At 45.2% G+C, this 24,785-nt stretch overlaps 1 protein-coding gene across 1 annotated transcript in view; it reads right to left on the bottom strand.

Annotated features, from left to right (window-relative positions):
• Positions 1-24,785, bottom strand: part of Cdhr3 (cadherin related family member 3) — a 63,730-nt gene that overhangs the window by 11,841 nt on the left and 27,104 nt on the right. The window contains 9 exon segments of the mRNA XM_046464170.2: positions 376-547; positions 2,935-3,161; positions 4,625-4,723; positions 5,430-5,532; positions 6,543-6,714; positions 12,944-13,133; positions 16,279-16,427; positions 21,631-21,735; positions 22,509-22,603. Of these exon segments, the coding sequence (XP_046320126.1) occupies positions 376-547; positions 2,935-3,161; positions 4,625-4,723; positions 5,430-5,532; positions 6,543-6,714; positions 12,944-13,133; positions 16,279-16,427; positions 21,631-21,735; positions 22,509-22,603 (1,312 nt within the window).

Below are 24,785 nucleotides of genomic sequence, written 5' to 3'. Positions count from 1 at the left end.
GAGAGGCCTAGGATGCCCTGCCTCCCCTGACAAGCTTTTAGGAAAAGGGGCGGTTGAGGAGTTAGACTCAATTTTTTAAAAATTACACTAATAGGGGCATGTGACTCATAGTTTGGAAATTTGAGGGCTGGGATTCGCTATCAACGGGATTCACCCTTCCTGAGACCTGTGCTCAGCTGAGTGTATGGGTGTGGGAGAATTAGATGAGATGGGGAAGCCAAGAGGAGCACTGGAAAGCACAGGGATCACTAAACAACTCATTCCTCCTTCCTCATTCAAACCCCACCCCACACGGATCCCGGGCCAGTGTGTGGACACAACGCCACAGTCCTGTCTCAGAGACAGGTCCAGGGCTGTCCACACCAAATACTGTACCTGGGCCAATGGAGTAACGAAAAGATTTGGGGCTGGAATCCAAGTCGGTACATGTCAGCTTGAAATTCTGAATGTTTGTGCCAACTTTCAGATCCACTGGGATGGCTAGGAAATAAGAGTTGGGGGTACACATTGGCTTTTCATCATTTTCTCCAATGATGTTCACAGTGACCTAGAGCAACAAGAAGGGGTGCTTACTGTATGCCAGGTACTTTCCATGGAGTAAGCTCACTTAACCTCACAAGAGGAGGATACATGATAATTCCTTTTTTTTTTTTTTTTGGTTTGTTTTATAGTACTGGGGATTAGAACTCAGGACCTCAGGCATACTAAGCAAGTGCTCTACCACCAAGCTGCATTCCCACTTTGTTTCAGTTTATGGATGAGGAAAAGAAGATTTAGAGAGATGAGGTAATTGATCTAATACCATTCAGCTGGTAAGAGGCAAAACTGGGATCTGAATTCAGTTCTCTTCTATCCTAAATCCCAACCTGTTAACATCTTTGCCATTTGCACCCACATGCACATGTGTGTGCAAGTAGCCTATGCAGACATTTCACAAGCCTCATGATACACGCAGGCACCTCCATGCATGCGTTCCCTGAGGTTGATGCTGAGTTCTTTTCCCAAGTGGGTATAGATTTGCAGGGACCCCACGCACTTCCTTGTTTGCCTTCCCTTGTGAATTGGAAGCTCAGTCTCTAACTTTGGTGGGCACAGAAATGGTTCTCAACCCTGGCTCCGCTTTCTTGAGCCAGTTTCAGACCAAATGAATTGGAATCCCAGGAGGGTGGAGCCAGGCATGGTTTTTCATGTTCTCCAGCAGATTCTGACATGCAGCGGTGGCTGAGGAGCACTGGGCCAGAATGAGTGGGCCTAGTGGAGCTGGGATCTCATCTGTAACTGGGGCTATTAGCACCACACTGAGCCCAGGAGCTGACCTGCCACAAGCAGGGGCCAGTCTATTCTCTTTCATCACTATCCTTTGTGCCCGGCAAATTGGCATATATAGACTGGGATGCCTGCCAGCAAGAATCATAGAATGTCAGCTGAAAGGGACTTATATGATCGTTTAGTTCATCACCCTTTTAAAAAGCTTATGAATTTTGAGTCATATTCATTCTACTTTTGAAATTTGGGGATTTCAGCTCTTTCTGAGCCTGGGAATAAATTGAAATGTTCACTCTAGTTAGCTTCCACAGTAAAGTCCATTCATTTTTCTCAAAAAAACCCTGTAGCCTAACAAACACTGCAATTATCTCCAGCTTTCCTCGGCTAGCAATGCCCAGTCTCCCACACATCATTGAAAACATCATCCCATTAATTCAAAACAAGTCATCAGAGGAACTGAACTATTTGGGTATTGGATTTATCAGGGGACTTTCCGCTTAAGAAGTACTGAAGTAAGGACACAGAGATAAGCCTTGTTCAGACCCCCTTGGAAAATTAAGATCAAAGTTGATAAATGAACTCATTCTCCCGACTCCAAGCCAGTCATTGTCTATATCACACAGGAATCTGCTTCTAGCTAAGAGTCCATTTGCCTTCATGCTCTTTTACTTTATTAGTGGGAAAGAACAAGGAATAGTTATGACTTTATGGTCACGATGTTGTCCTCAGATAATCCTAATCCCTGACCCAGTGGACCTATTAGACCCTCCTATGACCCTGATGTGCTACTCATGTGGCCATGGACTAGCAGAACCACTGGGAAGCATGCTAGAGATGCAGGATCTCAGGCCCCACCCCTGCTCACAAGAATCTGCATTTCCCAGGATTCTCAGCATCAAGGGATGGAAAGCATTGCAGCAGTAGACATCAGCTATGGTTTGGAGGAGTGTCCCCTAAAGGTCCACATGTTGAAGGCTTGGTCCCCAAGGACCAAAATGGAGAAACCTGTGGGAGATGTCCTTAGGTCATTGAAGGTGTGCTCCCAAGGGGAGTGTGGGACCCTGGCCCATCTTCTCTCTCTGCTTCCTGGCTCAAATTGTGAGCACTCTCTGAGATACTCTGAGATACACTTCCACCATGATGTGCCACCCACCCTCACTAGGAGCCCAAACAAATGGGACTAATCCATTTGTCCACCTAATCATGGACTTTAACTTCCTGAATTGTGAGAATAGCCTGCGTCAGGTACTTCATATAGTGACACAAAGCTGACTGATACAGCACCATTGTAAGATCTACCCCATTTGGTGTACATGGCAAAACAGCTCTTGGAGAAGAGACAGGTAACGATAAGACCACACCCAACTTCCAGCAATGTGCATCTCACTGCAAGCCCACATGGAAGGCAAAGTGAGATTTAAAGGGCCTTAGAAGGAACCTTGTCCCACAAAGTGGGTTTGTGGGTTGAACAGATACCCAGTGTCTGGTCATCCATCTCAATGCTTCTCCCAGTCACGCACAAACTTGGCCCTCAGATACAGATGTGGATCTTTATGTCCTGGGCACTACTACTCATTTCTCCTTGCCTCTGCAAGATATGCCCTGTGAAGATTCCCCTTTGCAGCAGAGAGACTCTGATCAACCAGTTGGATAAGTGAATGTACTCACAGTGACTGAGCTGGTGTCCTCGCCATTGGTGGCCTGGATTCTGAGAATGTAGATGGAGGTTGTCTCATAGTCAGCTTTTGTTATTAGCTGAAGTTCTCCTGTCTTGGGATTAATCCAGAATATGTTTGGGTACTGGGGGCTGGCGCCTCCAGAGGAGACGGAATAGACGATGCTGCTCTGGGGGAAGTCTCCATCGGTTGCTCGCACCTGTCCAACTCGTGTTCTAGCTGGAGGAATAAAGCACCTGGGATTAGTCCTGACTGGGTTGGGGAAGTGGATGGCCCAGGAACATGTATCTTCACAGCTATGGGCAGAAAGACTTTTGGAGGACTCCTTGTGGTTCAGATCTTGCATGTTTTATATCTTCAATTCTCTTAAGTTCAAATAATGCTAATGAGCACCCACTAGGTTATTGGCTCTATGATCCAAACAGTCCTGTGAGGTGTGAAAGACAATTCATGCCTTTAAAGAGGCTCTGAGGGCACCAATTATTTTGTTATCATAAACAACAGGGCAAAGAACATCCATCCCCACATATCTTTTTGTTAACAGTGCTGTCTAAAAGTCTTTTCTATTTTTCAGATTTTCCTATAATGAGCATGAATTGCTCTTATAAACAAGATGAAAAGCACTTTTAAAAAAAAAGAATTTAGCAACTGATGATTACAGAGTGTAGATTTTAAAATATAGTTCCATTTTGCCTGTTTCACAAATATCATTGGTGTGGCTGTTGGAGTTCTAGCTTCCTTGTTTTATAGAAGTTCTTTCTTAAAAATTACACTCCTCCTGGGCAGAAAGCTTCTCTTATTCTTTAACCTAGTGTGTGACCCAGAGCAGGTGGTCAAAAATAATTGCAGTGAATTCATCAAAAGCCTATTCCTGCTGAATGTGTTTTCCACTGGGTAAGGTATAAGGAATTAAAAGCATTTTCTTCGGACCTTCTTTTTAAGTGTTTTAAGACTTAATGTCAAGAGATGGAGACGATAATAAAGAAAGAAGACAGTGGAGAGGAGATAATTTTAGGGGGAGTGCTCTGGATTTGGTTTGGTTTTGAAATATGGAAGAAATGTCCATGTTCTCAAGATCAAAGGCTGTGGGGACATCTGTTACACTCCAGAGTTTATATACTCGATTATAAAGGAAAGCTAGCAAACAGTATTACCTTCAAACCCAGGGAGATGAGGACAAACTGAAGTTGGGAGTAGGAGTATTTTCTTGTTGGGAAAAGCCTACGAAAATCAAAGTGTAATAAAGGGCGGGCAGAAAAAAAAAGTGTCCAGTGATTCTGAGCAGAGAGAGAAAATGTCTTTGTTTTTAAGTGAAGAAAATAGAGAAATGAGAAAATTCTACTTTCAAGTTTCAATTCTCTTAGTGAGTTGACCAAAAAAAAAAAATCACAGTGGAAACCAAGAGGAAAATTTTAGGTTACAAAAAGGGAGGATGAGCAGAATCAGGCAACGCGCCAAGGAAGCAACCAGGGATTTCAGGGAAATGCAGTTTAATCCAGAGCTCCAATACACAGTTTCACCTGAAGGATGCTGCAGCAGCAAGGACAATTCAAAAAACATAAGAGGTGCGATAAACACTAATCAGCTATGAATCAATGTGAAAAACATGCCTGGGGGCCTCTGGAAGGAGGCAAATGTGCATTTGGACCAGAGCCCTGTGGCCTACCTCTCGACTGACTCACCTGGTCTTATTTCAGACACATTGAATACATAGAATGGCCTATCAAAGATGAGGGGAAACTCATCTTCTGGGCTTGTTAAGATAAAAATGTAGATGTTATCTAAAAAATGAAAATAGAAACAAATTTAAGTCAGAATTGTTATTTGTTTATTCAACATTTTTAAAGCATCTTCGGGGCAGGTTCAGGAATACAGGTGGATAAGGTCTGATGGTTCCTTCCTTGAAGACGTTTAGGGTAGTCACCTCCTGATAAGTACAGGTACAGGTCACTATGGAACCTTACAAGGACGAAGTTAGACAGATGAACAGGATGGGAATGGGGGAGTGTTCTAGGGATGTGCAAAAATACCAAGGTGTAAAAACACATGATTCACACAGGACAACAGTAAACTGTTTGGTCCAGTTGAAAAAAGTAGGGGGCAGGGCCTTTCGGGGTGGGGAGGAGATGCCTCTAGTGAGTTAAAAAGCAGCAGTGGGATGATGAAAGTACTTGTATGCCAAGCCAAAGTTTGAACCTCAACTTGACAATGAGAAACACACTCAAGGAAATTATATGATGGCATGTGCATTTCCTAAAAAATCACTGACAGAAAGGAAGATACATTAGAAAGGAGCAAGACTAAAGATGGAGAGACCCTTACAAAACCCTTAAGTGTTGTAATTCAGTCAAGAAAAAGGAGGCCCCTGCATCAGAGCCCAATCAGAAGGCTGGAAGACCTAGCACAACTCCTTCAATTACTTAGCACAGTTTAGTCACTGATGCTCAAGGAAGATACCACATGAAAAAAAATCAAAATGATACTTGCTTTTATAGTAAGGAAAGGCAACGTCTTGCACCTGGATTATCAGGGTGTATTTATTGCCAGCTGCTAGATTACTTGGATTTTCACAATCTAGATCACCAATCAACTAGATTAAAACAGAGACATTACACAAATAAACAATCTATTCATCAAACTGACAAAGACATTTTCATATGCTGCTGGAGGATATGTAAATTAGCATAATCCTTTTGGAAGCACTTTTCACATGTATTTGAGGGGGTTTTAAAAGTGACAACCATACCATTGTGCACGGTTAGAGAACTTATTCAAAAGGATTTACCAACAGGCAGGCGAGGTGGCATGTATCTGTAATCCCAGCAATTTGGGAGACTGAGGCAGGAGGATTCCAAGTTTGAGGCTAAGCCTCAACACTTTAGCAAGGCCCTAGGCAATTTAGTGAGACCCTGTCTAAAATAAAAAGAGCTGTGGATATAGCTCAGTGGTAAAACACCCCTGGGTTCAATCCCCAGAAGCTGCAAAGCCCTGCAGCTTCACCCTTGTGGCAGACACCTTCACCACCACCCCCCACATCCTTGGGCAGGAGCCTTGGGCAGGAGTCTCGGGCAGGTGAAGGTCTCAAGAAGCTTGTTGAGACCTACCTCTACGCTCTGATTCTGCTTTTGCCCTGGTGCGTGCCCTTCCCACCCTCCTTGTCTTATCTTCCTTTGAGTCTCTGGCGGTTCTACGATGTGATATGAAACCCACCAAGACACATTCGTGGCCCAGGCCCTGCTTTCTCTCCCTACACGTCATTTGAGGAATGAGCCCTCCAATAAACAAAACAGCGTGAGCACAGAGGGCAGGCCACCAAGGTGTCTGTAAGGGCGCACTGAGCAGGCCTGCGCGCTGGGAGCTAAGGGGAGAAGAGCCCAGTCCCCAGCGCCCTAGCCCAGCCATGCGTGTAACAAATGATTCCCGGTACCTGTGTAAAATAAAGAGTGACCAGGACGCAAGCTTGCTATTAAATTTGTCTGTTACAGAGGCTCTGAGAGGGGGTTACCTTGGAAATTTCTCTCAATGGGGCAGTAAATAAACTATGCATGTTGGACCAGCTTCCCCAGTGCCCTCTTAATGATGCAATGACCATAAACTGACCACAATTTTCCCCGAGCCAGCTGGATCCTGTAAAAATCTGTGACTGCTCCCCACTCCAGATGGCGTGGTGAAGTTGAATTTGTTGTTTGGTGCTTCGCTGTCCTCATCAAAGCAGAATTTGTTCAGGTCCAGAAGCGACGTCCCGTTGGCTGCTGTTTCAGACACCATAATGCTGGTGAAAACACAGAGTCAGTATTTTCCCCCAACACATGGTGATGGAGAGCTCCTTCTAACCTAGGCCCTGGGCTCACACCTCTGCTTTATTTTCAGTTCAAAGCAAGTCCTTGGTTATTGAAGTAAGCTCCTCCCAGTTCTCCCTTTTGCAGTCCTTGCCTCCTTTCAGATAATTTTTAACATAGCAACCAGAGGCGTCCAGTTAAAATGTTGTCGGATTGTGTCAGTCCTCTGCTTCTAAGTCCTAAGTGGCTCCTCATTTCACTTGACATCTAACTTTGATCTGAAGGACCCTCATGACATGCTGCATGTTCTCCCTCTGAACTCACTTCCTGTAGCTCCTGGTGCATGCTCCTCCTGCCATTCTGACCTCCTTCCATTCCTTGCACACTCTGCCATGCTCTAGCCTTGGGTCGTTGCATTTGCTGTCATTGACAGTCTCCCAAAGGCCTGTGTATTAAAGGCTTGGCCTCCCAGGGTGGCACTGTTGGGACATGGTGGACCCTTTAAGATGTGGGGCCTACTTGGAGATCCTTAGGTCATTGGAGGCATACCTTTGAAGGGGAGTGTGGGACCTTGGCCCCTTCCTCGACCTCTTTTGTTTCCTAGCCATAAAGTGAGTGGTTTTGTTCCGCTGCACACTACCGCCATGATGTGCTGCCTTACCTAAGTAATGGGGCCAACTGATCACGGACTGAAACCTGTGAAATTGTGAGCCAAAATAAATCTTTCTCTTTATAAGTTGATTATCTCAGGCATTTGTTATAGTAACAGAGAGCTGAGTCACTCCCTCTTTGGCTTTCTTTAGCCTCTGATCAAACATCACCTTCCCAGTGAGGCTACCCTATCTAAAATATCAGTGACCCCTGCCCATGGCTTCCCCTTCTGTTCCCCTCTTTATTTCTAAATCTTAGCACTTAATGTAATCCAGCATACTACATATTTTGCTTATTTATCCTGTTTATTGTCCGTTTTTCCCCCTAGACCATAAGCACTTTGAGGAAGATTTATTTGCTCTGTTTTGGGCACTCAGTAAAAATTTGTTGAATGAATGAATGACAGAAGCAGATGAGAGAACAGTCATAAAGAAGAAAATAAGAAAAATATAAATTTCACCCCCAACCTTAAACTGTAGGAGTTTATAATCTGGTTAGAGAAAAACCCTGTACGCTTGCAGCCCTTGCAGTCCCTTGATCCTACATCATCTCCCATGCTTTGAAGGTTGGGAATGCCTTGAGTAGTTTCCCAGCCATACCAGTGCAATAGAGAGGCTCCCAATGACCTAGTATCACTAATTCAAGACAGATTTATTGAGGGTTGAATTTGGGGTCCTAATCTCAGTTGACCCAGGTTCTGGACAAATAACACAAATGAATAAAGCTATCTCCAAACTCAGAGCCTCTGGCCAGGCCCAGGTTGGTGTGGAAGACTCTGAGACTCTAAAGGCTTCATTTCATGGAGAGTTTTTATCATGTCTCTAAGTTTCAGCTTCTCCATCTATGAAATGCACATAAATCATGTCAGTGAGCTTTTGCCACATAACACACCAGCCCAAAATCTGGTAACTTAAAAAAACAAGCATTTATTTTATTTTATTTTTTCATTATACTGTGGGTTATCCCACAGTTCTTGTTGGGTTTGGCTGGTTCCTGTGGTCATTGGCAGTTCAGCTGGGACAGGAGGTCTAGGATGGTCTTGCTCACACTGCTGGTGGTGAGAAGTGGTTGGTCTCCTTGCTCTCATCCTTCAGGAGGCCACCAGGCTCTTCACATGGAGATCCCAGGGTTCCAAAAGCAGCAAGAGAGAGCAAGCCCAATGCACAAGCACTTTGCAAGCCTCCATTGTGCCGTGTTTGTGAATGTTCCAGTAGCCAAAGCAATTTACATGGTCAAGCACAGATGCAAGGAGAGAAGTCCATCTCTTGATGGGAGGAACAATAAAATCACCTTGTAAAAGTGATTTTCATAGAGATGGCGAGAGGCATGGGAGGATTTGTGGTTGTTCCTTGGGTATCAATCATATTTTGCCTTTGCAAAAGTTCTTACAAAAACATATTATGGCTGCCATGAGAAGGTGCCTAGAAGACCTTCAGCCAATGGGATTATAACTGACCACAGGCCCCAGCAGCTGTGCTTTGAAATCTGTCCCTGGGTTTTGTAGTGAGGCCATGTACCAATGACTGAGTGGGACAGATATACTAAGATAGGCTCATTCTGTCCTTTGACAGCTGACTTTGGCTTCAGAACTCCTGATGGCCTCGTGAACATACCTTAGACTACCATACAATCTAGAACATTTCCAACCACATTCCTTCCTCTTTCCTTCACTCAGGTCAGATTTGCATCATGGTCTAAAGACTCCCTCAGCCTCACCCAGCTGTCTGCCTGTTTTCTCCCACAGGCATTTCCCCCAATAAAAGTCTTGCACATTTAGTCCTATCTTGGCATCTGGTTTTCAGAACACCCAGACTAACATGTGTTAAGTTTTATCCTCTGTACCTCTCTCTGCAATCAAATTATGCCCCTTTTCCATTCTACAACCTCTCTTAATGGCTCTGGGCTCAGTAACTATGGAGCAAGGATGGCTTTGGGCTGTGGAGGATAACTGGGTTTGTTTGCTGGAGAGAAAGCAGTCGTACCTGAGTCTCCACTATGCCTCACTGGCAAAAATCCTGTCTGTGTTTTAGCAGGAGTGGAAGCTGAGCATCCTCATTCCTGCATTGATCACACAATGCCATGGTAGCATTCACAACTTAGAATAGACACCACTTATTAAACAGCAGCCGCATGCTTTATTACATTAAGCACTTTTAAAACTCTAATGCCTTCATCTCCAAGAGGTCTGAACTCTGTCCTCATTTTACAGGTGAAGAAAGAGCGATTCAAAGCAGTTTTAGGATTTGTCCAAGAAAGTTCATGCCCCTAGTTTTAGAGTCATTGTAAACTTTAAATTCCATCAGGGAATATCCAGGCCCACAGAGCAACGGCATTCAAAGATCTGAGCCTTGATTACAACTCTGCATAAGCCAGGAGATCTCATCATCTAAAGAATTCAGAAACCAGACCTTTCAAACCTTCCAAGTGTCTTGGGTTTTTAATTTTTATTTATTTGTTATTATCATTATTATTATTGTTTGTGGCATTGTTTGAGATCGAACCTGGCATGTTCTTTCATTCTTCCCTGACTCTTGGTATTTCTCCCCTAAACGCGTCACTTGGAAAGCCACTCCTTGTCATTCATCAATCCCTGCTTCAAAGGCGAGTGGCCTTAGCTCCCAACTGTCTGATCACAGGTCCTTCCCAATGCAGAGGTGACTGAGCCCAGCCGCATTCTCCATGGTCCCGCATTCTCCGCCTCTTGCTCACAAACAGCTTGCGAGGCGCTTTCAGCCAAGCGCCTGACGATTTGCAACCTAAATGGGGGCTGCCTCGGCGCCTTTGATGCCTTAGTGGGGCCCTGGGCTCATTCATCACCAGCCTGGGAAAGCCGCAGAGGCCTCCGTGCTAAGGGCTAAGAGCCCACAGGGCCCGGGGTGAGCAGCAGGGGGCGCCCGCCGCCTCCAGGCCACTCTCTGCCCTGGGTGCACAGCTACCCTGCAACCACCCGGTTGCTGCCGCTGGGTGCTGGCGCCCTACCTTCCCACTCTTCTCCCTGCCCGCAGAAACTTCAAAAATCACCGTATTCAGAGACAAGGGTCAGAGACTGAGGCTGCTTCGTTTCCGTTGTCCTTTCTTTTTGTTCTGCTTGTGAGCTTGGCTTTGCCATAGTTAGGATGGAGACTAAGGCTTAAGCGCAGGAGGAGGTGGTAACGCAGGCTCAGCCCTAACCTGTCCTCCTGAGCGGTGGGATGCACAGACTGAGCTCCTAGGGCAGACTTGCACTCCTGGGCCCCAGAGGAAGGGACCCTTTTATTGTCTCCTCACATCTTGGCTTTCATAGCCCAACTGGGAATTACCCTCCCTCACAAGCCCAGAGGAGAGACTTGAGCATTGTTTAGAATTAGCTCCAGTAATAAATATCATTAGTCCAGTTACTGACTTAGTGTTGGCCTTCAGGGCTAATTTGAAGAGAAGATCAAGAGCAAGACTCTGTATGGGCTTGCCTGGATGGTCTAGGGCATTCAAAATGTGATTTCACCAGCTAATTTGGAACACAGTCTGCAAACTGCTCTTCCACCACCTCAGGGGACCACAGGAAGGCAGAATTTGCAATGAATAGATACACACTGAAGGGAGGAAACAGGGGAGACTCCAGAAGATGCAAGCACTGGTATCCAGAGTTCTTACTCCTTACCTGAAATCCCTACCTACCTCTCTAGGCAGGGGAACAAAGAAGAAAGGAGGAGGGCCTAGGTGGGTGGGACATGAAGAGAGAAATTTCCCAAGATATGTTGGGACCACCGAGTGCTGGCATAGATTTAGATTTTCAAAGAAAGTGTGACTCTACAAATCATTTTTACTCCATCTCTAGGACCCAGACTTCTCTTAACTGAAGTTGGGTTCAATTTATGTACACAGTAGGGTCAAAATCCTGACTACCCATGGCAACCATTGCTATTCATCTAAGAGCCTCTGAGGTACAGTAATGCTTAGGTTGTGGGTAGGAACCTGTCACATGATCTGGGCCTGTGACTGAGTTTAACGGGGTCTCAACCAGAAGCAGATGGCAAAATAGGAGAATTCTAGGAGGCTTAGTAAAGGGGTTGTTATCAAGGTACACAGAGGGGACATGTGAATCTCAGGGGATGTGCAATGCTTCAGGATGTGCTTCAGGATGTGCAATGTTTACCACCCTAGGCCCAGAGAAGCCAGTCGGGGAGCAGTTCCTGAAACCAGAACCCAGGGATGGAGAGTGCTGTATGCAGACAGCTGTCTTATAGGATCTTCAGAAGGCAGAGGGATACACTCAGAGGACAGACAGAGAGACAGCCAGGGGACTGCACTGACTTCACTTTCTCCCTCTTTCTAGGGCTCCCCATTGGTCAACAGAAGATGGAAGGTAAGGAAGCCAGTTGGTACCCTGAGGTAAGCCTCCTGCCACATAGGGCAGGGTAGAGACTGGATCTGAATGAGCAGATCAAGTAGGTATCCAGAACAGAGAACTGTTTGATATCAAGGCTACACTTATTCTCTAGCACTATGCTGGGTATATCAACTGAGAGAACAGGGAAACATTCATAAGTGTAATAAAGGAATTTATATTTCTGTTGATTACAACAATCTTTGTTTAGGGTCTTTTGTCATTTGCATGGCATACTTATATATTGAGTCCAAAGTCACATGGAACAAACTTGCAAAACTTGTTAAAGACTCAAGAGACTTTCCCCATGGGGACATCTGAAACAGAGACCTGCTCTGGTCTTCAGTCTTGCTGCAGATGCTCTGGTCTTCAGACCCTTGCTCCCTGCAAGGGTCACTGCTGAGATGCCTCCTCTAACTTGAGAAGGGCCCTCTTTAGACTCCCAAGAAACCAGTGACTTGCTAGTATAGAAAATACGGAGATAAGGCTAACCCAGGGAACTGCTGATCTTGTGTGGGGAGGTTTTGACAAAATAGCTAGTAGAAAGACAATAGTGTCCTCAAAAAGGCATACGGACCCAGAATTACAAGGAAGTTTATTTTAAAACAACTGTGAATAGATTGTGAGACAAAGAACAAATCAAACTATTCAAAATAACTCATATCCCACTTGTATCTGCATTTTCCCCTTGTTTATGTGCTATTAAGTGGTGTAAGGTGAATTAGATGCTTTGTTTTGTTTTACATAAGTACTTGGTTTGATTTATTTAAATTACTAGTAGTACATTTCTCTGGGAGTTCCTAGTTACTAATCCTTAGTCTCTGGCATCTATTATAGCTGCTAACTAACAGCACCGTCTTGCCACTGGTAGCAATAAATAAAGAAAAGGCACAGTCCAGAGAGGGTCTAACAAGTCCCTCTGGTACTTTTTACCAACAGAGCAAAATAAAAAATAGCTCTTAACAGAGTTGGAAAGTGGAGAAGGGAAATAACAAAGAGGAAAGAAAATGAAGGGGAGGGAAGAGAAAGGAATGATGAAAAAAGCCCTCTGAACAAAATCAGACAGTGCAAATGTACTTACTGTAATGGGCCATTTCCCCAAATGCCCATGTTTCTTTGCTTCCTCCTGAGAACATGGCAGAGAAGCCAAAAGGTCAAGGGCCACCCAAGAAGCAAAATGCCCAGCACGAGTTTCAAAATGTAAATACCTGAAGGTGAGCTTTCTGCATGTGGCTGGGTTGTCATTAATGTCTTCCACAACGAAGGTTATCTGCATGCGGTTCTCCTGGCCCCCAAAGGGTCTGTCCTTCACCAGAACTTCCACAGAAATGGTGGGATTCTGTCTTAATTCACCTGCATCTCGGTCCATCCTCTGGGCTACATGGATTGTACCAGTCACTGAGAAGGTAAAGGTCAGAAGATGACCCTCTGAAGACAAGTGAAGAGTAAAGGTGTATGGAGACTAGGAGAACATTGGAGAAGACTACTTTAACACGAGGACTGACTTAAACAGAGAATATTCTCTATTCAAATAGTTTTTAAATAAAACTTATGTAAGTCCCCGTATTAGACATTTATTGGAATATCTAGAATTTTTCAGGGCCCCAGGCTGCAGTCCTTTCCCACAGCTAACAGATTTGGCAAATAGCTGACTCTAGTTTGACCCAGTGGGTTCTCTTATTGAGTAATTTGTATCTGAGAGACATACCTTGGGGAATCAGTGAGGCTGACAGTAGATCTACAGGTAAAAGCCAGAACTCTAGCCGCCAAGGTCTCTGGAGCAGCACTGATTTACACTTTCCTAAGCCCTGTGTCCTGCTTAGTCAACTCCTTTTTCTGAAATACCCAGTATCTCTTTTCTTTTTCCTTTTTTCTATTAACTGGGGATTAACCACTGAGCTACATCCCAATTCTTTAATTTTTTTTTTATTTTGAGACTTGATAAGGGTCTTGCTAAGTTGCTGAGGGTCTCACCAAGTTTCTGAGGTTGCTCTCAAACTTGCCATCCTCCGGCCTCAGTTGCCTGAGTCACTGGGATTACAAGCGCACACCACCATATCCTGGCTCCCAGTATCCTTTCCATTGACTTCCCTACCGTTTTTCTTTTCTCATGCTTAGTTTAGTTTGCCTTAGTTTCTGTTACTTGCAACTAGAGTACTTGGTTTGATTTATTTAAATTACTAGCAATACAAAAACAAAACAAACCCCCAAATGTATGCTGGTTAAAAGTTCAATTTTGCAATACTTTTTAGAACAGAATTCTTTTGGGGGGAGGAGTTCCAGGGATTGAACCCAGGGACACTTAACCACTGAGACACATCCATAACCCTTTTTATATTTTATTTAGAAACAGGGTCTCTTTGAGTTGCTTAGCACCTTGCTAAGTTGCTGAAGCTGGCTTTGAATTTGCAATCCTTCTGCCCCAGCCTCCCTAGATGCTGGGATGACAGATGTGCGCCACCACGCCAGGGAGAACAGAATTCTTGACCATGATTGTCCTTCCTCATACTGTTAGCTGAGTGAGGTCCTCAATTCCAGGGCGGTTCAGCCCAGGGATTACCTTTGCCTGCCCACCCTGGGAATAGGTGTACCTTGCCCTAAAGCTTATGGGGTCAACAATGCATTGTTTTTCTGGGATTGTTCAAGGCGCGTCTCCATAAATCATTATGTCAAGTGAAATACTTTGGGGAAATGTGCTCTGGATTTATGGAGGTGGTATAATCCACTAGTGACTCAGAGGTCAGGCTCTGGGGTCAGCTGGCTTGGACTGGTATTCTGCTTCATGACCTATGAGCAGTAAGACCTTGGACAAGTCACTTTACCTGTGCAGACCTCTCCCTAAGCCTCAGTTTCTCCTTCTGTAAAATGTGAATTATGAAACTTTATTGGGTTGTGTTGAGTATTTGGGGTGGAATGCATATAGAGCACTCAGCATAATGCCTAATATATATGAAGTCTCCAGTGAAGGTGGCATTTACAGAAAGGAGAAACTCTCTTTCTCTGCACTAAGAAACTAAGATTGGAAAATAACTCCCAGCAGTCCAGCAGATGATCAAGAGAGACACTATTCAATATATTACCACTAACTACGTGTAGCTATTTACCACTTGACGTAGGGCTAGTCCTCACTGAGATGTGCTTGAAGTATACAACAAGCTTTCAAGAATTGGTACCAAAGAAAATTATCTAAAATAGCTCATTAATATCTTCTCAATATTGATTACATGTTGAAATGATAATATTGTGGATCTACTGAATTAAATAAAAATGCCATATTTAAAATTAACTTCACTTGCTTCTTTTTACTTTTTAACACTGTAGTTATAGAGATTTTTGAAATTACACATATTTTTTAAAATATTTTTTAGCTGTTGATGTACCTTTATTTTTTATGTATTTATATGTGGTGCTGAGGATCGAACCCAGTGCCTCACACATGCTAGGCAAATGCTCTGCCACTGAATCATAACCCCAGCCCCAAAATTACATATTTGATTTCATCCTATTTCAACACTGTACAGATTCACTCCTCCAAAGACTTCGGGGTACCTCAGGGTAGGTAACTCATGTATCCTCACATATCCACCTTCGTCAATCTGATGGGGCTTGGTGCACACTACCCCACAATACAGCTCTTTGGCATCTGAGAAAACACCAGGAGTCAGAAGGCCTCTCTAACCCCCTCCTACCTTCCCCCTGAAGTAGGCCATAAGAGAGTTTTCTGACTATCCTCAGAAGTGGTCATAAGAGCTGGGTATGGTGGTGCACGCCTGTAATCCTAGCAGCTCGGGAGGCTGAGGCAGGAGGATTGTGAGTTGAAAGTAGCCTCAGCAATTTAACAAGGTCTTAAGTAACTTAAGTAAAATATAAAAAAGGGCTGGGCATGTGGCTCAGTAGTTAAGCACCCCTGGGTTCAATCCTGGGTACAAACAAACAAAAAAAAGCAGTCATAAGAACTTCATTCCAGATACTCTACCCGTGCCCAGAGAAAAGAAGCACCCTTATACTGGAAGACACAGAAAGGTCAAGAAGGCTCTGAACCCAAGCCTTGCTCAGACCCCTCTGGCTTATTGTCATTAGATCCACACCTTTGCCCTCTTGCCCTAACTCACAACTATTTGCTTCTTCATCAAACTTTGCACACAAATACAGTTTTCCCCGTATCTTTGAGTCTTCGTTTCTGAAAGTTCCTGAATTATACTAAACTCACATTAAATAAATGTGTATGCCTTTTTTCCTTGTTAATCTGCCTTGTGTAGGTATAGACAGATTATATGGGTATCAATCATGAATCTACTGATGGGTGAGAAAAGAAATCTCCTCACCCCTACAAAGGCAAAGGATGATGTAGCTGTCACCACTGGGTCCTATTTGGTTTCCACAACTCCTGTGTCAGCTGCTTTTAAGACCTTTATTCCTTGGTCACTAAGGAGGACACTAGACAAAAAGGCATGCCCCAGGCCAGAAGACAGAGAAAATATTGTAAGACCATCCAGAGGACGGAATTAGAGGATGCCCTTAGGGACAGTTGTTTGTGACTCACACTGGTTTATCACAAAGTAGTTGCCAACAGTAGTCATGCTGTAGAGAAGGTGGCCAGAAGAGCCTTCGTCATCAGGATCCTCAGCTGTGATATTGGCCACGATGGTTCCTACACTCAGTTCCTCCGGAATCGAGTACACTCTTGTTGGGCTAGAACAGAAATACAGCAGACACAGCTGATCTGCAGGGCATGGGAGGGTGCTGTCCGGGTGGTGGGTATTTTGGTTCATGCTAAATATAGCACCACGCTGTCGAAGTTGCATCCAAGCGCTTGGAGAGAGAACACAGCACTGCAAGGAGCCAGTGACTGGCTTTTGTATTTCCAAAGATCACATCCCTGAGGATGCAAAGAAAGCGCCACACTGTTATTGCAACAATTTACACAGGCCACAGTCTCTGACTCGACACATGCCTGCCTGATGCCATTTCAGATCAGCCCGTGGCATTAACATCTTTTAAAATAGAGACACTCAGCCCATCCAGCCATCTTCACCATCTTCTCTCCTCCCAATTTTTTTTATATTTATATTTTAGGTGTAGATGGACACAACACAATGCCTTTATTTTTATGTGGTGCTGAGGATTGAACCCGGGTCCCGCCCGTGCTAGGCAAGCGCTCTACCGCTGAGCCACAACCCCATCCCCCTCCCAATTTTTGTGCAGAATTTGCCTGAAATTCTTTTAAAAATCCATCTGAACACAACATCTAGTACTGCTGGTTTCCTTCCTTGTGTCTGACTCCCACCCTGTGGAGGCCACCAGAAGCTGGAAAATTGTAAGGCTTCTGTTCTAGCACCTTTGCTCACTTTTTTCTTCCTTGTCTTTTTTTTTTCTTTTCTTTCTTTCTTTTTTTTTTGGGGGGGTGGGGGGGTGCTGAGGATGTAGAATTTACACTTCTTTCCAAGTTGCATTAATCGTGAGGTCAAATCTCTGAACTGAAAAGTAAGTCCCCCTGGCAGGATATAAGTTCAGAGCACTGTTCTCCAACGGTCACTTCTTAAAAGATAACCCCAAATCGCCAACTAACCCGTCTTCCTCAGACCTCCAATGCCATCGTAAAGGGCCGGCAATAAGAAACATAGGTTGGGGCTGGGGGTGTGGCTCAGTGGTGGAGCGCTTGCCTAGCGTGTGTGAGGCACTGGGTTCGATTCTCAGCACCACATATAAGCAATTAAATAAATAAATAAGGTCCATCAACAAATAAAAATATTTTTTAAAAAAAGAAAGAAACACAGGTTGGAAGTTTTAACTATATAATTGAGGCAAACTGAGTAGTTTTGAAGGCACCAAGGGGGCTTGTTGTTTAAAACAACTGCAGAAAGTTCCCTTACAGAGGGAAAAACATTTCAGTGGGGCAAAGGGTCACCTCTGATTTCCCAGTTTCCCGTGTTGGCGTGTTGCCACCTGGGCTCTTCTTTACCTCAGATCTAAGTGACTGCATTCATGTCGGAGTCAGAATGTTTCTGCAGACCCACCTCACCATTCCCATCAAGGAGGTAGAGCCAGAGGAAGGAGTCACAAGGGGAACAGGGGCAGGCAGAGCAAGGCCAACCCAGGCACTCACACAGTCCTTCCCCACCAGGGGCCTCCCTGGGTCCTGGGTCCCCACCCTCCTCAGTGAGGGAGCCTCCTGTGGGTGCACCCCATCATCCATGGTCTGGGTTTCCCTGCCCGGTGTCCCCTGAGCAGACCCATTAATTAGTCTTCTCACTTACCTGCCACACATCCCTTCTCAGGGACATCTGTGACACAGACCACAGATGGGTCCAAAAATAGGCAAAGTGGGTAAGGCTGAGGAAGCTGGGGTGGGGGCAGGAACCAAAATCAGAGGACAGAGAGTCACCCTATCTCCTGTGGCCAACTGAGCCCTCTGTCCATTCAGTGACAACACTGTTTTCCCCCTGGGATGCTCCTTCTTTTGTCACTGAGTAGTTCTGTTAATTTCTCACAAAGGGATCACTAAGACTCCTTGACACCTAGACTCACCCTGCTTCCCAGGCCACTCCTAGGACCAGTAGAGCCAGGGCCAACAGGGACTTCATTAGGATGCAGAGTCCAGGCTCAGCCACCCCAGACTGCTGAAGGACTATTGGAATGTTCACAGAATGTCCAGGGGATAGGCATGCACTTCACAGTTTGAGAAGGACCTCTATTATTAGGTGTTGCCAGAGCTGATCACCACAGGGTCTTCGCCTGTCCCAGGACATAGAGAAGACACCTTGGAGGAAAACTCCCTTCCCCCACCCTCTGCCCTTCCTTTAGGCAGTGGTTCTCACTTGGTGACGGGGGTTCTATCTGGACTCATTTGGGGTTGTCACAACTTGGGGAGGGAGCTACTCTGGATAGCTAAAGGGTAAGAGCCAGATTCTGCGAAACATTCTACAGTACACAGGACAGGCCTGCCTTAAAGAGGTATCTGGCTCTGAATGCCGGTGGCACACTGTTAAATCCCACTCGGAAGGTTCCTCTGGTTCATGCTGGGAGAGCAGGCCCCGTGAAGGGGCTGGTTAGGCTACAAATGATGGTTCCTCAGGTCAAACGGCCTCTCCTCGGCTGCCCTGATCGTCAGTTTGAAAGAAGACAAAAATCTTTGATCTATTTGATTTGGGATCCAAGATCCAGCTCCATTCAAAATATCATTCAACATCAAGGCCTGGGAAGGTTCAGATCTATACAAAGCGGACTGGTAAAGCTCTGGTACCAATTACATTCTCATACCCTCTTCCCCATAACCCCTGATCACTAGAGCCTGGGCAAGGGGTAGGCAGGTACCTGTGGTCACAGTGACAGGAAAGGGTGGGAATTCTGGGTGACACAGGATGGCTTCATCCCTATGAATCAGTACTCATTAAGTGCTTGAAGTGTTCATGGCATGGCCAGGCACCGGGTAAAAGAAGACCCAGAGTAAATATGAAAGAAATGTGTTTGGGGGTTGGGAGCAGGGGTAAGGCAAGGGAGACCTACCTGCTGATACCTAAAATAAAGCACTCTGCAAAAATAGCAAGCACTGAGCACCTGTAAAGAGTAAATACGTCAGGTACTTTTATAATAAAGCTCTCAACTTTAATAATGACAGGCTTCTGGAGTACACATCATGAGTCCACAAAGCATTTAGACATTTGTCACTACACAGGGATGAAACGGTGAGACATTTTCAACAACAGAAACAGCACTTGCTTTCGATGCAATTAATAAATTGCAGGCGCTTAACAAATAGGGAAGGTAGAAGGGCCGTTTCTACGTTTTATGTCTCTGTGTCACATTCAAACTCAATGTACTTGAGTCAGTTGGAAGATTTAGCTTTATTAATCCTGAATTAAATGATTTATGGTCAGTGCTAGCTATAGTTTGGGAGGACAGAAAAATCAGAAGTCCAAGGGAATCCTCTAAGCCCCTAGGTCAGCACTTAGTCCAACACCACGCAGATCCTTTAACATGTGGATGGCTTAAAGATGAAGTAGCTTATAATTGAACATCCTGGGCAGAGCTGGGCAGTGATCTGGCCCATACCCTTTTTTTGGAGGGCAGGCTCCTAGAGACTCACCCTCCACTGACCACTGAAATAAAGGGGACTAATTAAAGAAAATTACAGAATCCCACAGCTAATAATAGTCTCCACCCAGGGATGGAACCTAATAGGTTCATCTCTCAAACCACATACAAGAACCATGGAGATTCAGGTTGACCTCGGGGGTTGGGGTGGGGGGGGGTGGCAAACCAGCCAAGGTCAGTTTTTCTCCCTGCTAAGGCCAATTGCTGCATTTTAGAAGACAAAGTACAAATCAGATGATTTACAAACTCTGCCCCTGAGGAGAACTTATTTTCCCTTTTGAAATCCTATTAATCTGCTTCTCCATCTCATAGACTCGACACCTGGGGATGGCACCAAAGAATGCAATGACGCCAGGCACAGTGGCACACATCTGTTGTAATCCCAGCGGCTTGGGAGGCTGAAACAGGAGGATCATGAGTTGAAAGCCAGCCTCAGCAAAAGCAAGATGTTGAGCAACTCAGTGAGACCCTGTATCTAAATAAAAGAAAAAATAGGGCTGGGGATTTGGCTCAGTGGTCGAGTGTTCCTGAGTTCAATCCTCCGTAATAACAACAAAAGAGAATGCAGTGGTTCTAGCTCCACAGCCTTCACCTTCCTCCTGGGGTTACTGAGGAATCCACAGAACTATGTTGGCCAGTATCTTAGCCTGAGGCCCAGCTGGGATGTCACAGCTACTTAAGCACTGACTTGGTGTGTGCATCTGGAACAACCCATCAGTGGAAAGAAATGCAGTGTGCTTTCCTGAGCCTGACCCAGCAACAGGCACCGATGAGAAGCATTATGTGGGAAGCAGTATTGTCTGCTGCTGTCACCTCCATGTTGACCCCCAGACACTGGGCTGTGGACTGTGGTTCATATCCAGAAGGTTCACAATTGTGGTGTGTTTACAAAGTGGCACTGGCTTAGCCTGGGAATGTAGTAATCTCAATACCTCCCAATCTTAGAATATTTTTGTAAGCACTCTACCTGGCTTTTAAAAATATACTTTTATTTAATTTTATTTGAAATTGACAAATACTACGTGTATCCTAATCACTTTTTGTTGGTAGAGTATCCTGTGCTGAATTATTCTCAGCCATTCATGCAGTTAATATGCAGGCAGGTGATTTTTCCATTTTCCTTATAGATTGCTTCTGTGCCCATCTCCGGTACTGGGGCAGGCAGACTCTCTATAATTAAAAAGCCAGACTCCAAGCCCCATCTTCCCCTCCTGCATCCCCAACTGCCACAGGCTAGGCTTCCAGCTCTGGGCCTGGAATGGTACCAGACCCACTGCCACAGGCTGCCCTGTTGGAAGTGCCTACTTGCCCCACCTTGCCTGTGGACACAGCCAGAAGTCTTTCTGGATTCACCAGGGCAGGAAGAAACTTTGAGTGCCTTAGGCACCGAGGACACACTCTAAGAGTAGGCTTTATGGAGTCCTGACTGATGATATATGCTCCAGGATTCTGCCATTATTAACATGAAACACTTATTGTATAAGTTATCTGCCTTATATTGATCTTCTACATGTGCACAGTGACAAGCCACAAACTAGTCATTGCATCCAGCCCCTAATCCTCTCCCTATCATGTCCACAGTCCCACGGTACGTGTGAGTGTGGGATACTGAAGGCACAGGGAGCCACGGTGGAGAATGGAAGTCCAGATGCCCAGATAAAAGACACTGAAGATCTTGTGCCTCTTGTCTCTCCTTGAGGCCAGAGCAAAGGGCATCTCCCTGTCTTGTGATAAATATGTCCAAGGAGGCTTGAAAGTCAGTGCCTGTTGCCCAGAGAGCCCTGCATACCCTCAGGCCTACCTGGTAAAGCGAGGGATCTCATCATTGATGTTCACTATGGTCAGCCGGAGCATCGTGGAGGCTTTGAGGCCTCCGCTATCCCTCACTTCCACAATGAGGTGGCAGCTGTGGGGGAAACCGTGCAAGTAAGAGAGGCAAGCTTTTCTGACATTATAACAAAGAGGGGTGGAAGAGAATGGAATGGGAGGAGTGAGGCAAGAATCTGTCCCCTTTCTGGCCACCCCCTCCTTATGCCCTTGCAGCCATTAGACCTGCTATGCTGGCCTTCTCTACCCGGCTCTGAAAGCCCACTCCCCCATTTCTCCTTCTGTGGTTGTTCTTCACAGCCACCACCTCTAGGATGGACATCTGCTCAAGCCAGCCAAGCTGGGCCCTCAGTCTCCTGGTTCCTCTCACTGTCCCTGCCAAGTGTCTATCCTGCTTGAGAGGAACCAGGCCCCCATGGCATAAGTAATACCTTAGCTCTCACGATAGGTGCAAGGCCAGGAGCCTTACCTGGCTCACCCAAGGCCATGGTTATCATTCTAAAGCCCAGCCTCTCCTCTGAGCCTGCTCCTCCCATCCTGTGGTCCTCCTGCTCTCCAGTCCCTTCCTGGACAGCTGCCTCTCAAATGACACTGGATTCTGAGCATCCCCCTGATGTGTGGGCGCCCATACCGTCATTCTTCCTGTCTGGAAAGGATGGTTCTGGACAGGCAAGACACCTTCCAGGCAATCTCCTCATCTGCTCTTCCTTGGGTTCAATGTCCACGGAACTCACAGTGAAGCAGCAGCCTGCTCAGGGTCCAGGCTGCCTTTAGGTAGCACATGGCTGCTTCCTCACTTTTTCTTTGCCCCTCAGCTAAACCACACTTGAAGGAAGGTCATTGGCGTGCTACCTGTTGTGTCCTGCTTCGAAGTCCAACTCCGTCGTGGAGAAGATGGTGCCGTTAGCAGACATTCCAAAGTTATTTGAGGAAGAAATCAGGAAATACTAAAAAATGAGGGGGAAAGTAGAATTAAACCAGCACATGGGTACACCTTTCTTCGGATGGGTTTGTTTGGTTCCCATTTTATATTCTTGGCCCTTGGAACACTTTTGATGAGTCAGGATGAGCCCAAATGGGCAGTTCTCAGACTTGACTGCTGAACATAAGGGCGTCCAGATTTGCTGGCCTGAGCCTCTGGCTCTAACTGACCACACCCTGAGAGGCTGGTCATTGGAACCTGCAAGGATACAAAGGGCCCTGGCTTGGCAGGCTTTGCTGAGTCCAGTCCCCTTATCCCCATGATTATATTCTCACTTCTGCTTCCAGACAATGCCTGGCTTTGATTCTGTCTTTAACCAACACTGTCTAAGAATACCTACCATCCATTAAATAACAGGACTATGCCAAAATAAATAAGACCTCTCCTAAAAGACTTTGTGGTATAAAAGGGTACAAAAATATACACAAGCAGCAGTCGTTGAAATGATGACGGAGACAGGGAAAAGACGAGTGAGACCTGAGAAAGAAATTGAGCAGTGCTTAGAACCCAGATTGGAGCCCAGGTTGGGGCTATAAAAGAACTATTTTTAAATCTCATTCTGGTGGCCTTGTGACTTCATTCTGGTGAAGTCCTTGTCACATCTGTAGGTAGTGAGAACCTTTGTCAACCATGGCCCCCAGAGTCCAGGCAGCTCTCCTGATAATTCCCTGCTCAGAACCCTTTGGTCTGATGGAAACACATGAGCTCATGTGCACAAGGGCAATCCCAAATCCCACAGGAGGACCATGGCTGTGCTACCCTTGGGTGCTCATCGAGATTGCTTCCTTGCCCAGACAGTGGAGTCAAGGAAAGAGGGAAAGGGCTGGACCAGAAGAGCTGGGTGCAAATTCTGGGACAAGTCCCTTCCTTGCTGTAACTCAAGGATGATACCACCAATTAAATGAGGTTGTGCACTATAAAATATAAAGGGCTGCAGCAACATTTGAGACTTACATGTTTATATCCATTTGTTCCAAAGGGCTTTAGGGTTAGAAAGGTTCATTAATTCCTGCTAGGATGAGGAATGATCTATCCTCAAGGCCTTAGATCTCTGGAACAGATAATCAGTGGAGGTTTTGTAACCAGAGCCATAGCCCCTGAAGTCTAGAATCAAAGGAAATACTGGCCAAGGTTTCCAACCCAACGATTTTCTGTGTGATTGCTGCTAAGCTCCCAGTATGAGAAGAGAGAACACAGAAAATAGATTAAAAGTCTCCTTTGGGGCCGGTATAAGGCTTTTAAACCATCTTTTAAAAGTATTTACTTTCTGTTTATTATTTCATAATCTCTTTCTAGTTATAATGAAGATACTTTTTAATACAAAGATTGGGAAAGATGGAAAAGTATCTAAAAGACTAAATATAAGTCATTTATAAAATCTCAGCATTTTGATGAATAATCTTTCATTCTTTTCTGTGCAAACATAGTCACTCCAAAATCTTGAGGTGATGTTCTAATCAAAATGGCAATATCTTTCTCTTTGCATTGATGTATCAAGCATCTCCTCCTATGCCTGAGACTTATTTTATAACTTAATGATGGCATAGAAATGTCCTATAAGGGTTTATTTTACTAAGACTTTCTAGCTGGTCATTTAGATGTTTCCTGCCTGTTTTTATGAGGAAACATTTGGGCAATACCAAGGAAAATTCATTTCCCCCAAACTCTCAGATAATATAAACCCCTTGGCTGCCCTCTGTTGCAGCCCAAGGTCCCCACCAACTGCCCAGTTCTCTCTCTGGGCGGCTATTCCTGGGTCTGCAGCTGTCCACATGCAGAACAGTTCTGTGTCTTTGAGCTGAGCCTTCTCTACAGAGAATCCTCACATATTCACAAATTAGAGGCTCCAGTTCATTGCGATTGAAGGACAAAGTTTTAGAGGCCATTTACTATAGGGGTACCATTTACCATATGCACCTGAATCAGATGTCTTTTCACATATATTTCACATGCTCTAAAAGATGAGTTGGTGCCAGCAGTGAACGGTCTTGGGATACAGAGATGACAGACAGGCCTTTATGGTCAACTGAGGGAATATAATAGATGTGGGAGAGAGACTCCAAGATAGATAAATATAGGATATGATGGGAATAGAGGAAAAGGTCTCAGAGTCATCTGAAGTAAGGGTCACAAATTGGGGCAGTGAA

This window comes from Marmota monax, unplaced genomic scaffold, assembly GCF_021218885.2.
Source record: "Marmota monax isolate L192 unplaced genomic scaffold, Marmota_monax_Labrador192_F-V1.1 WCK01_AAM20220418_F8-fsc00065, whole genome shotgun sequence".
NCBI lineage: Eukaryota > Metazoa > Chordata > Mammalia > Rodentia > Sciuridae > Marmota > Marmota monax.
This window is presented reverse-complemented; position numbering and strand designations above follow the sequence as displayed.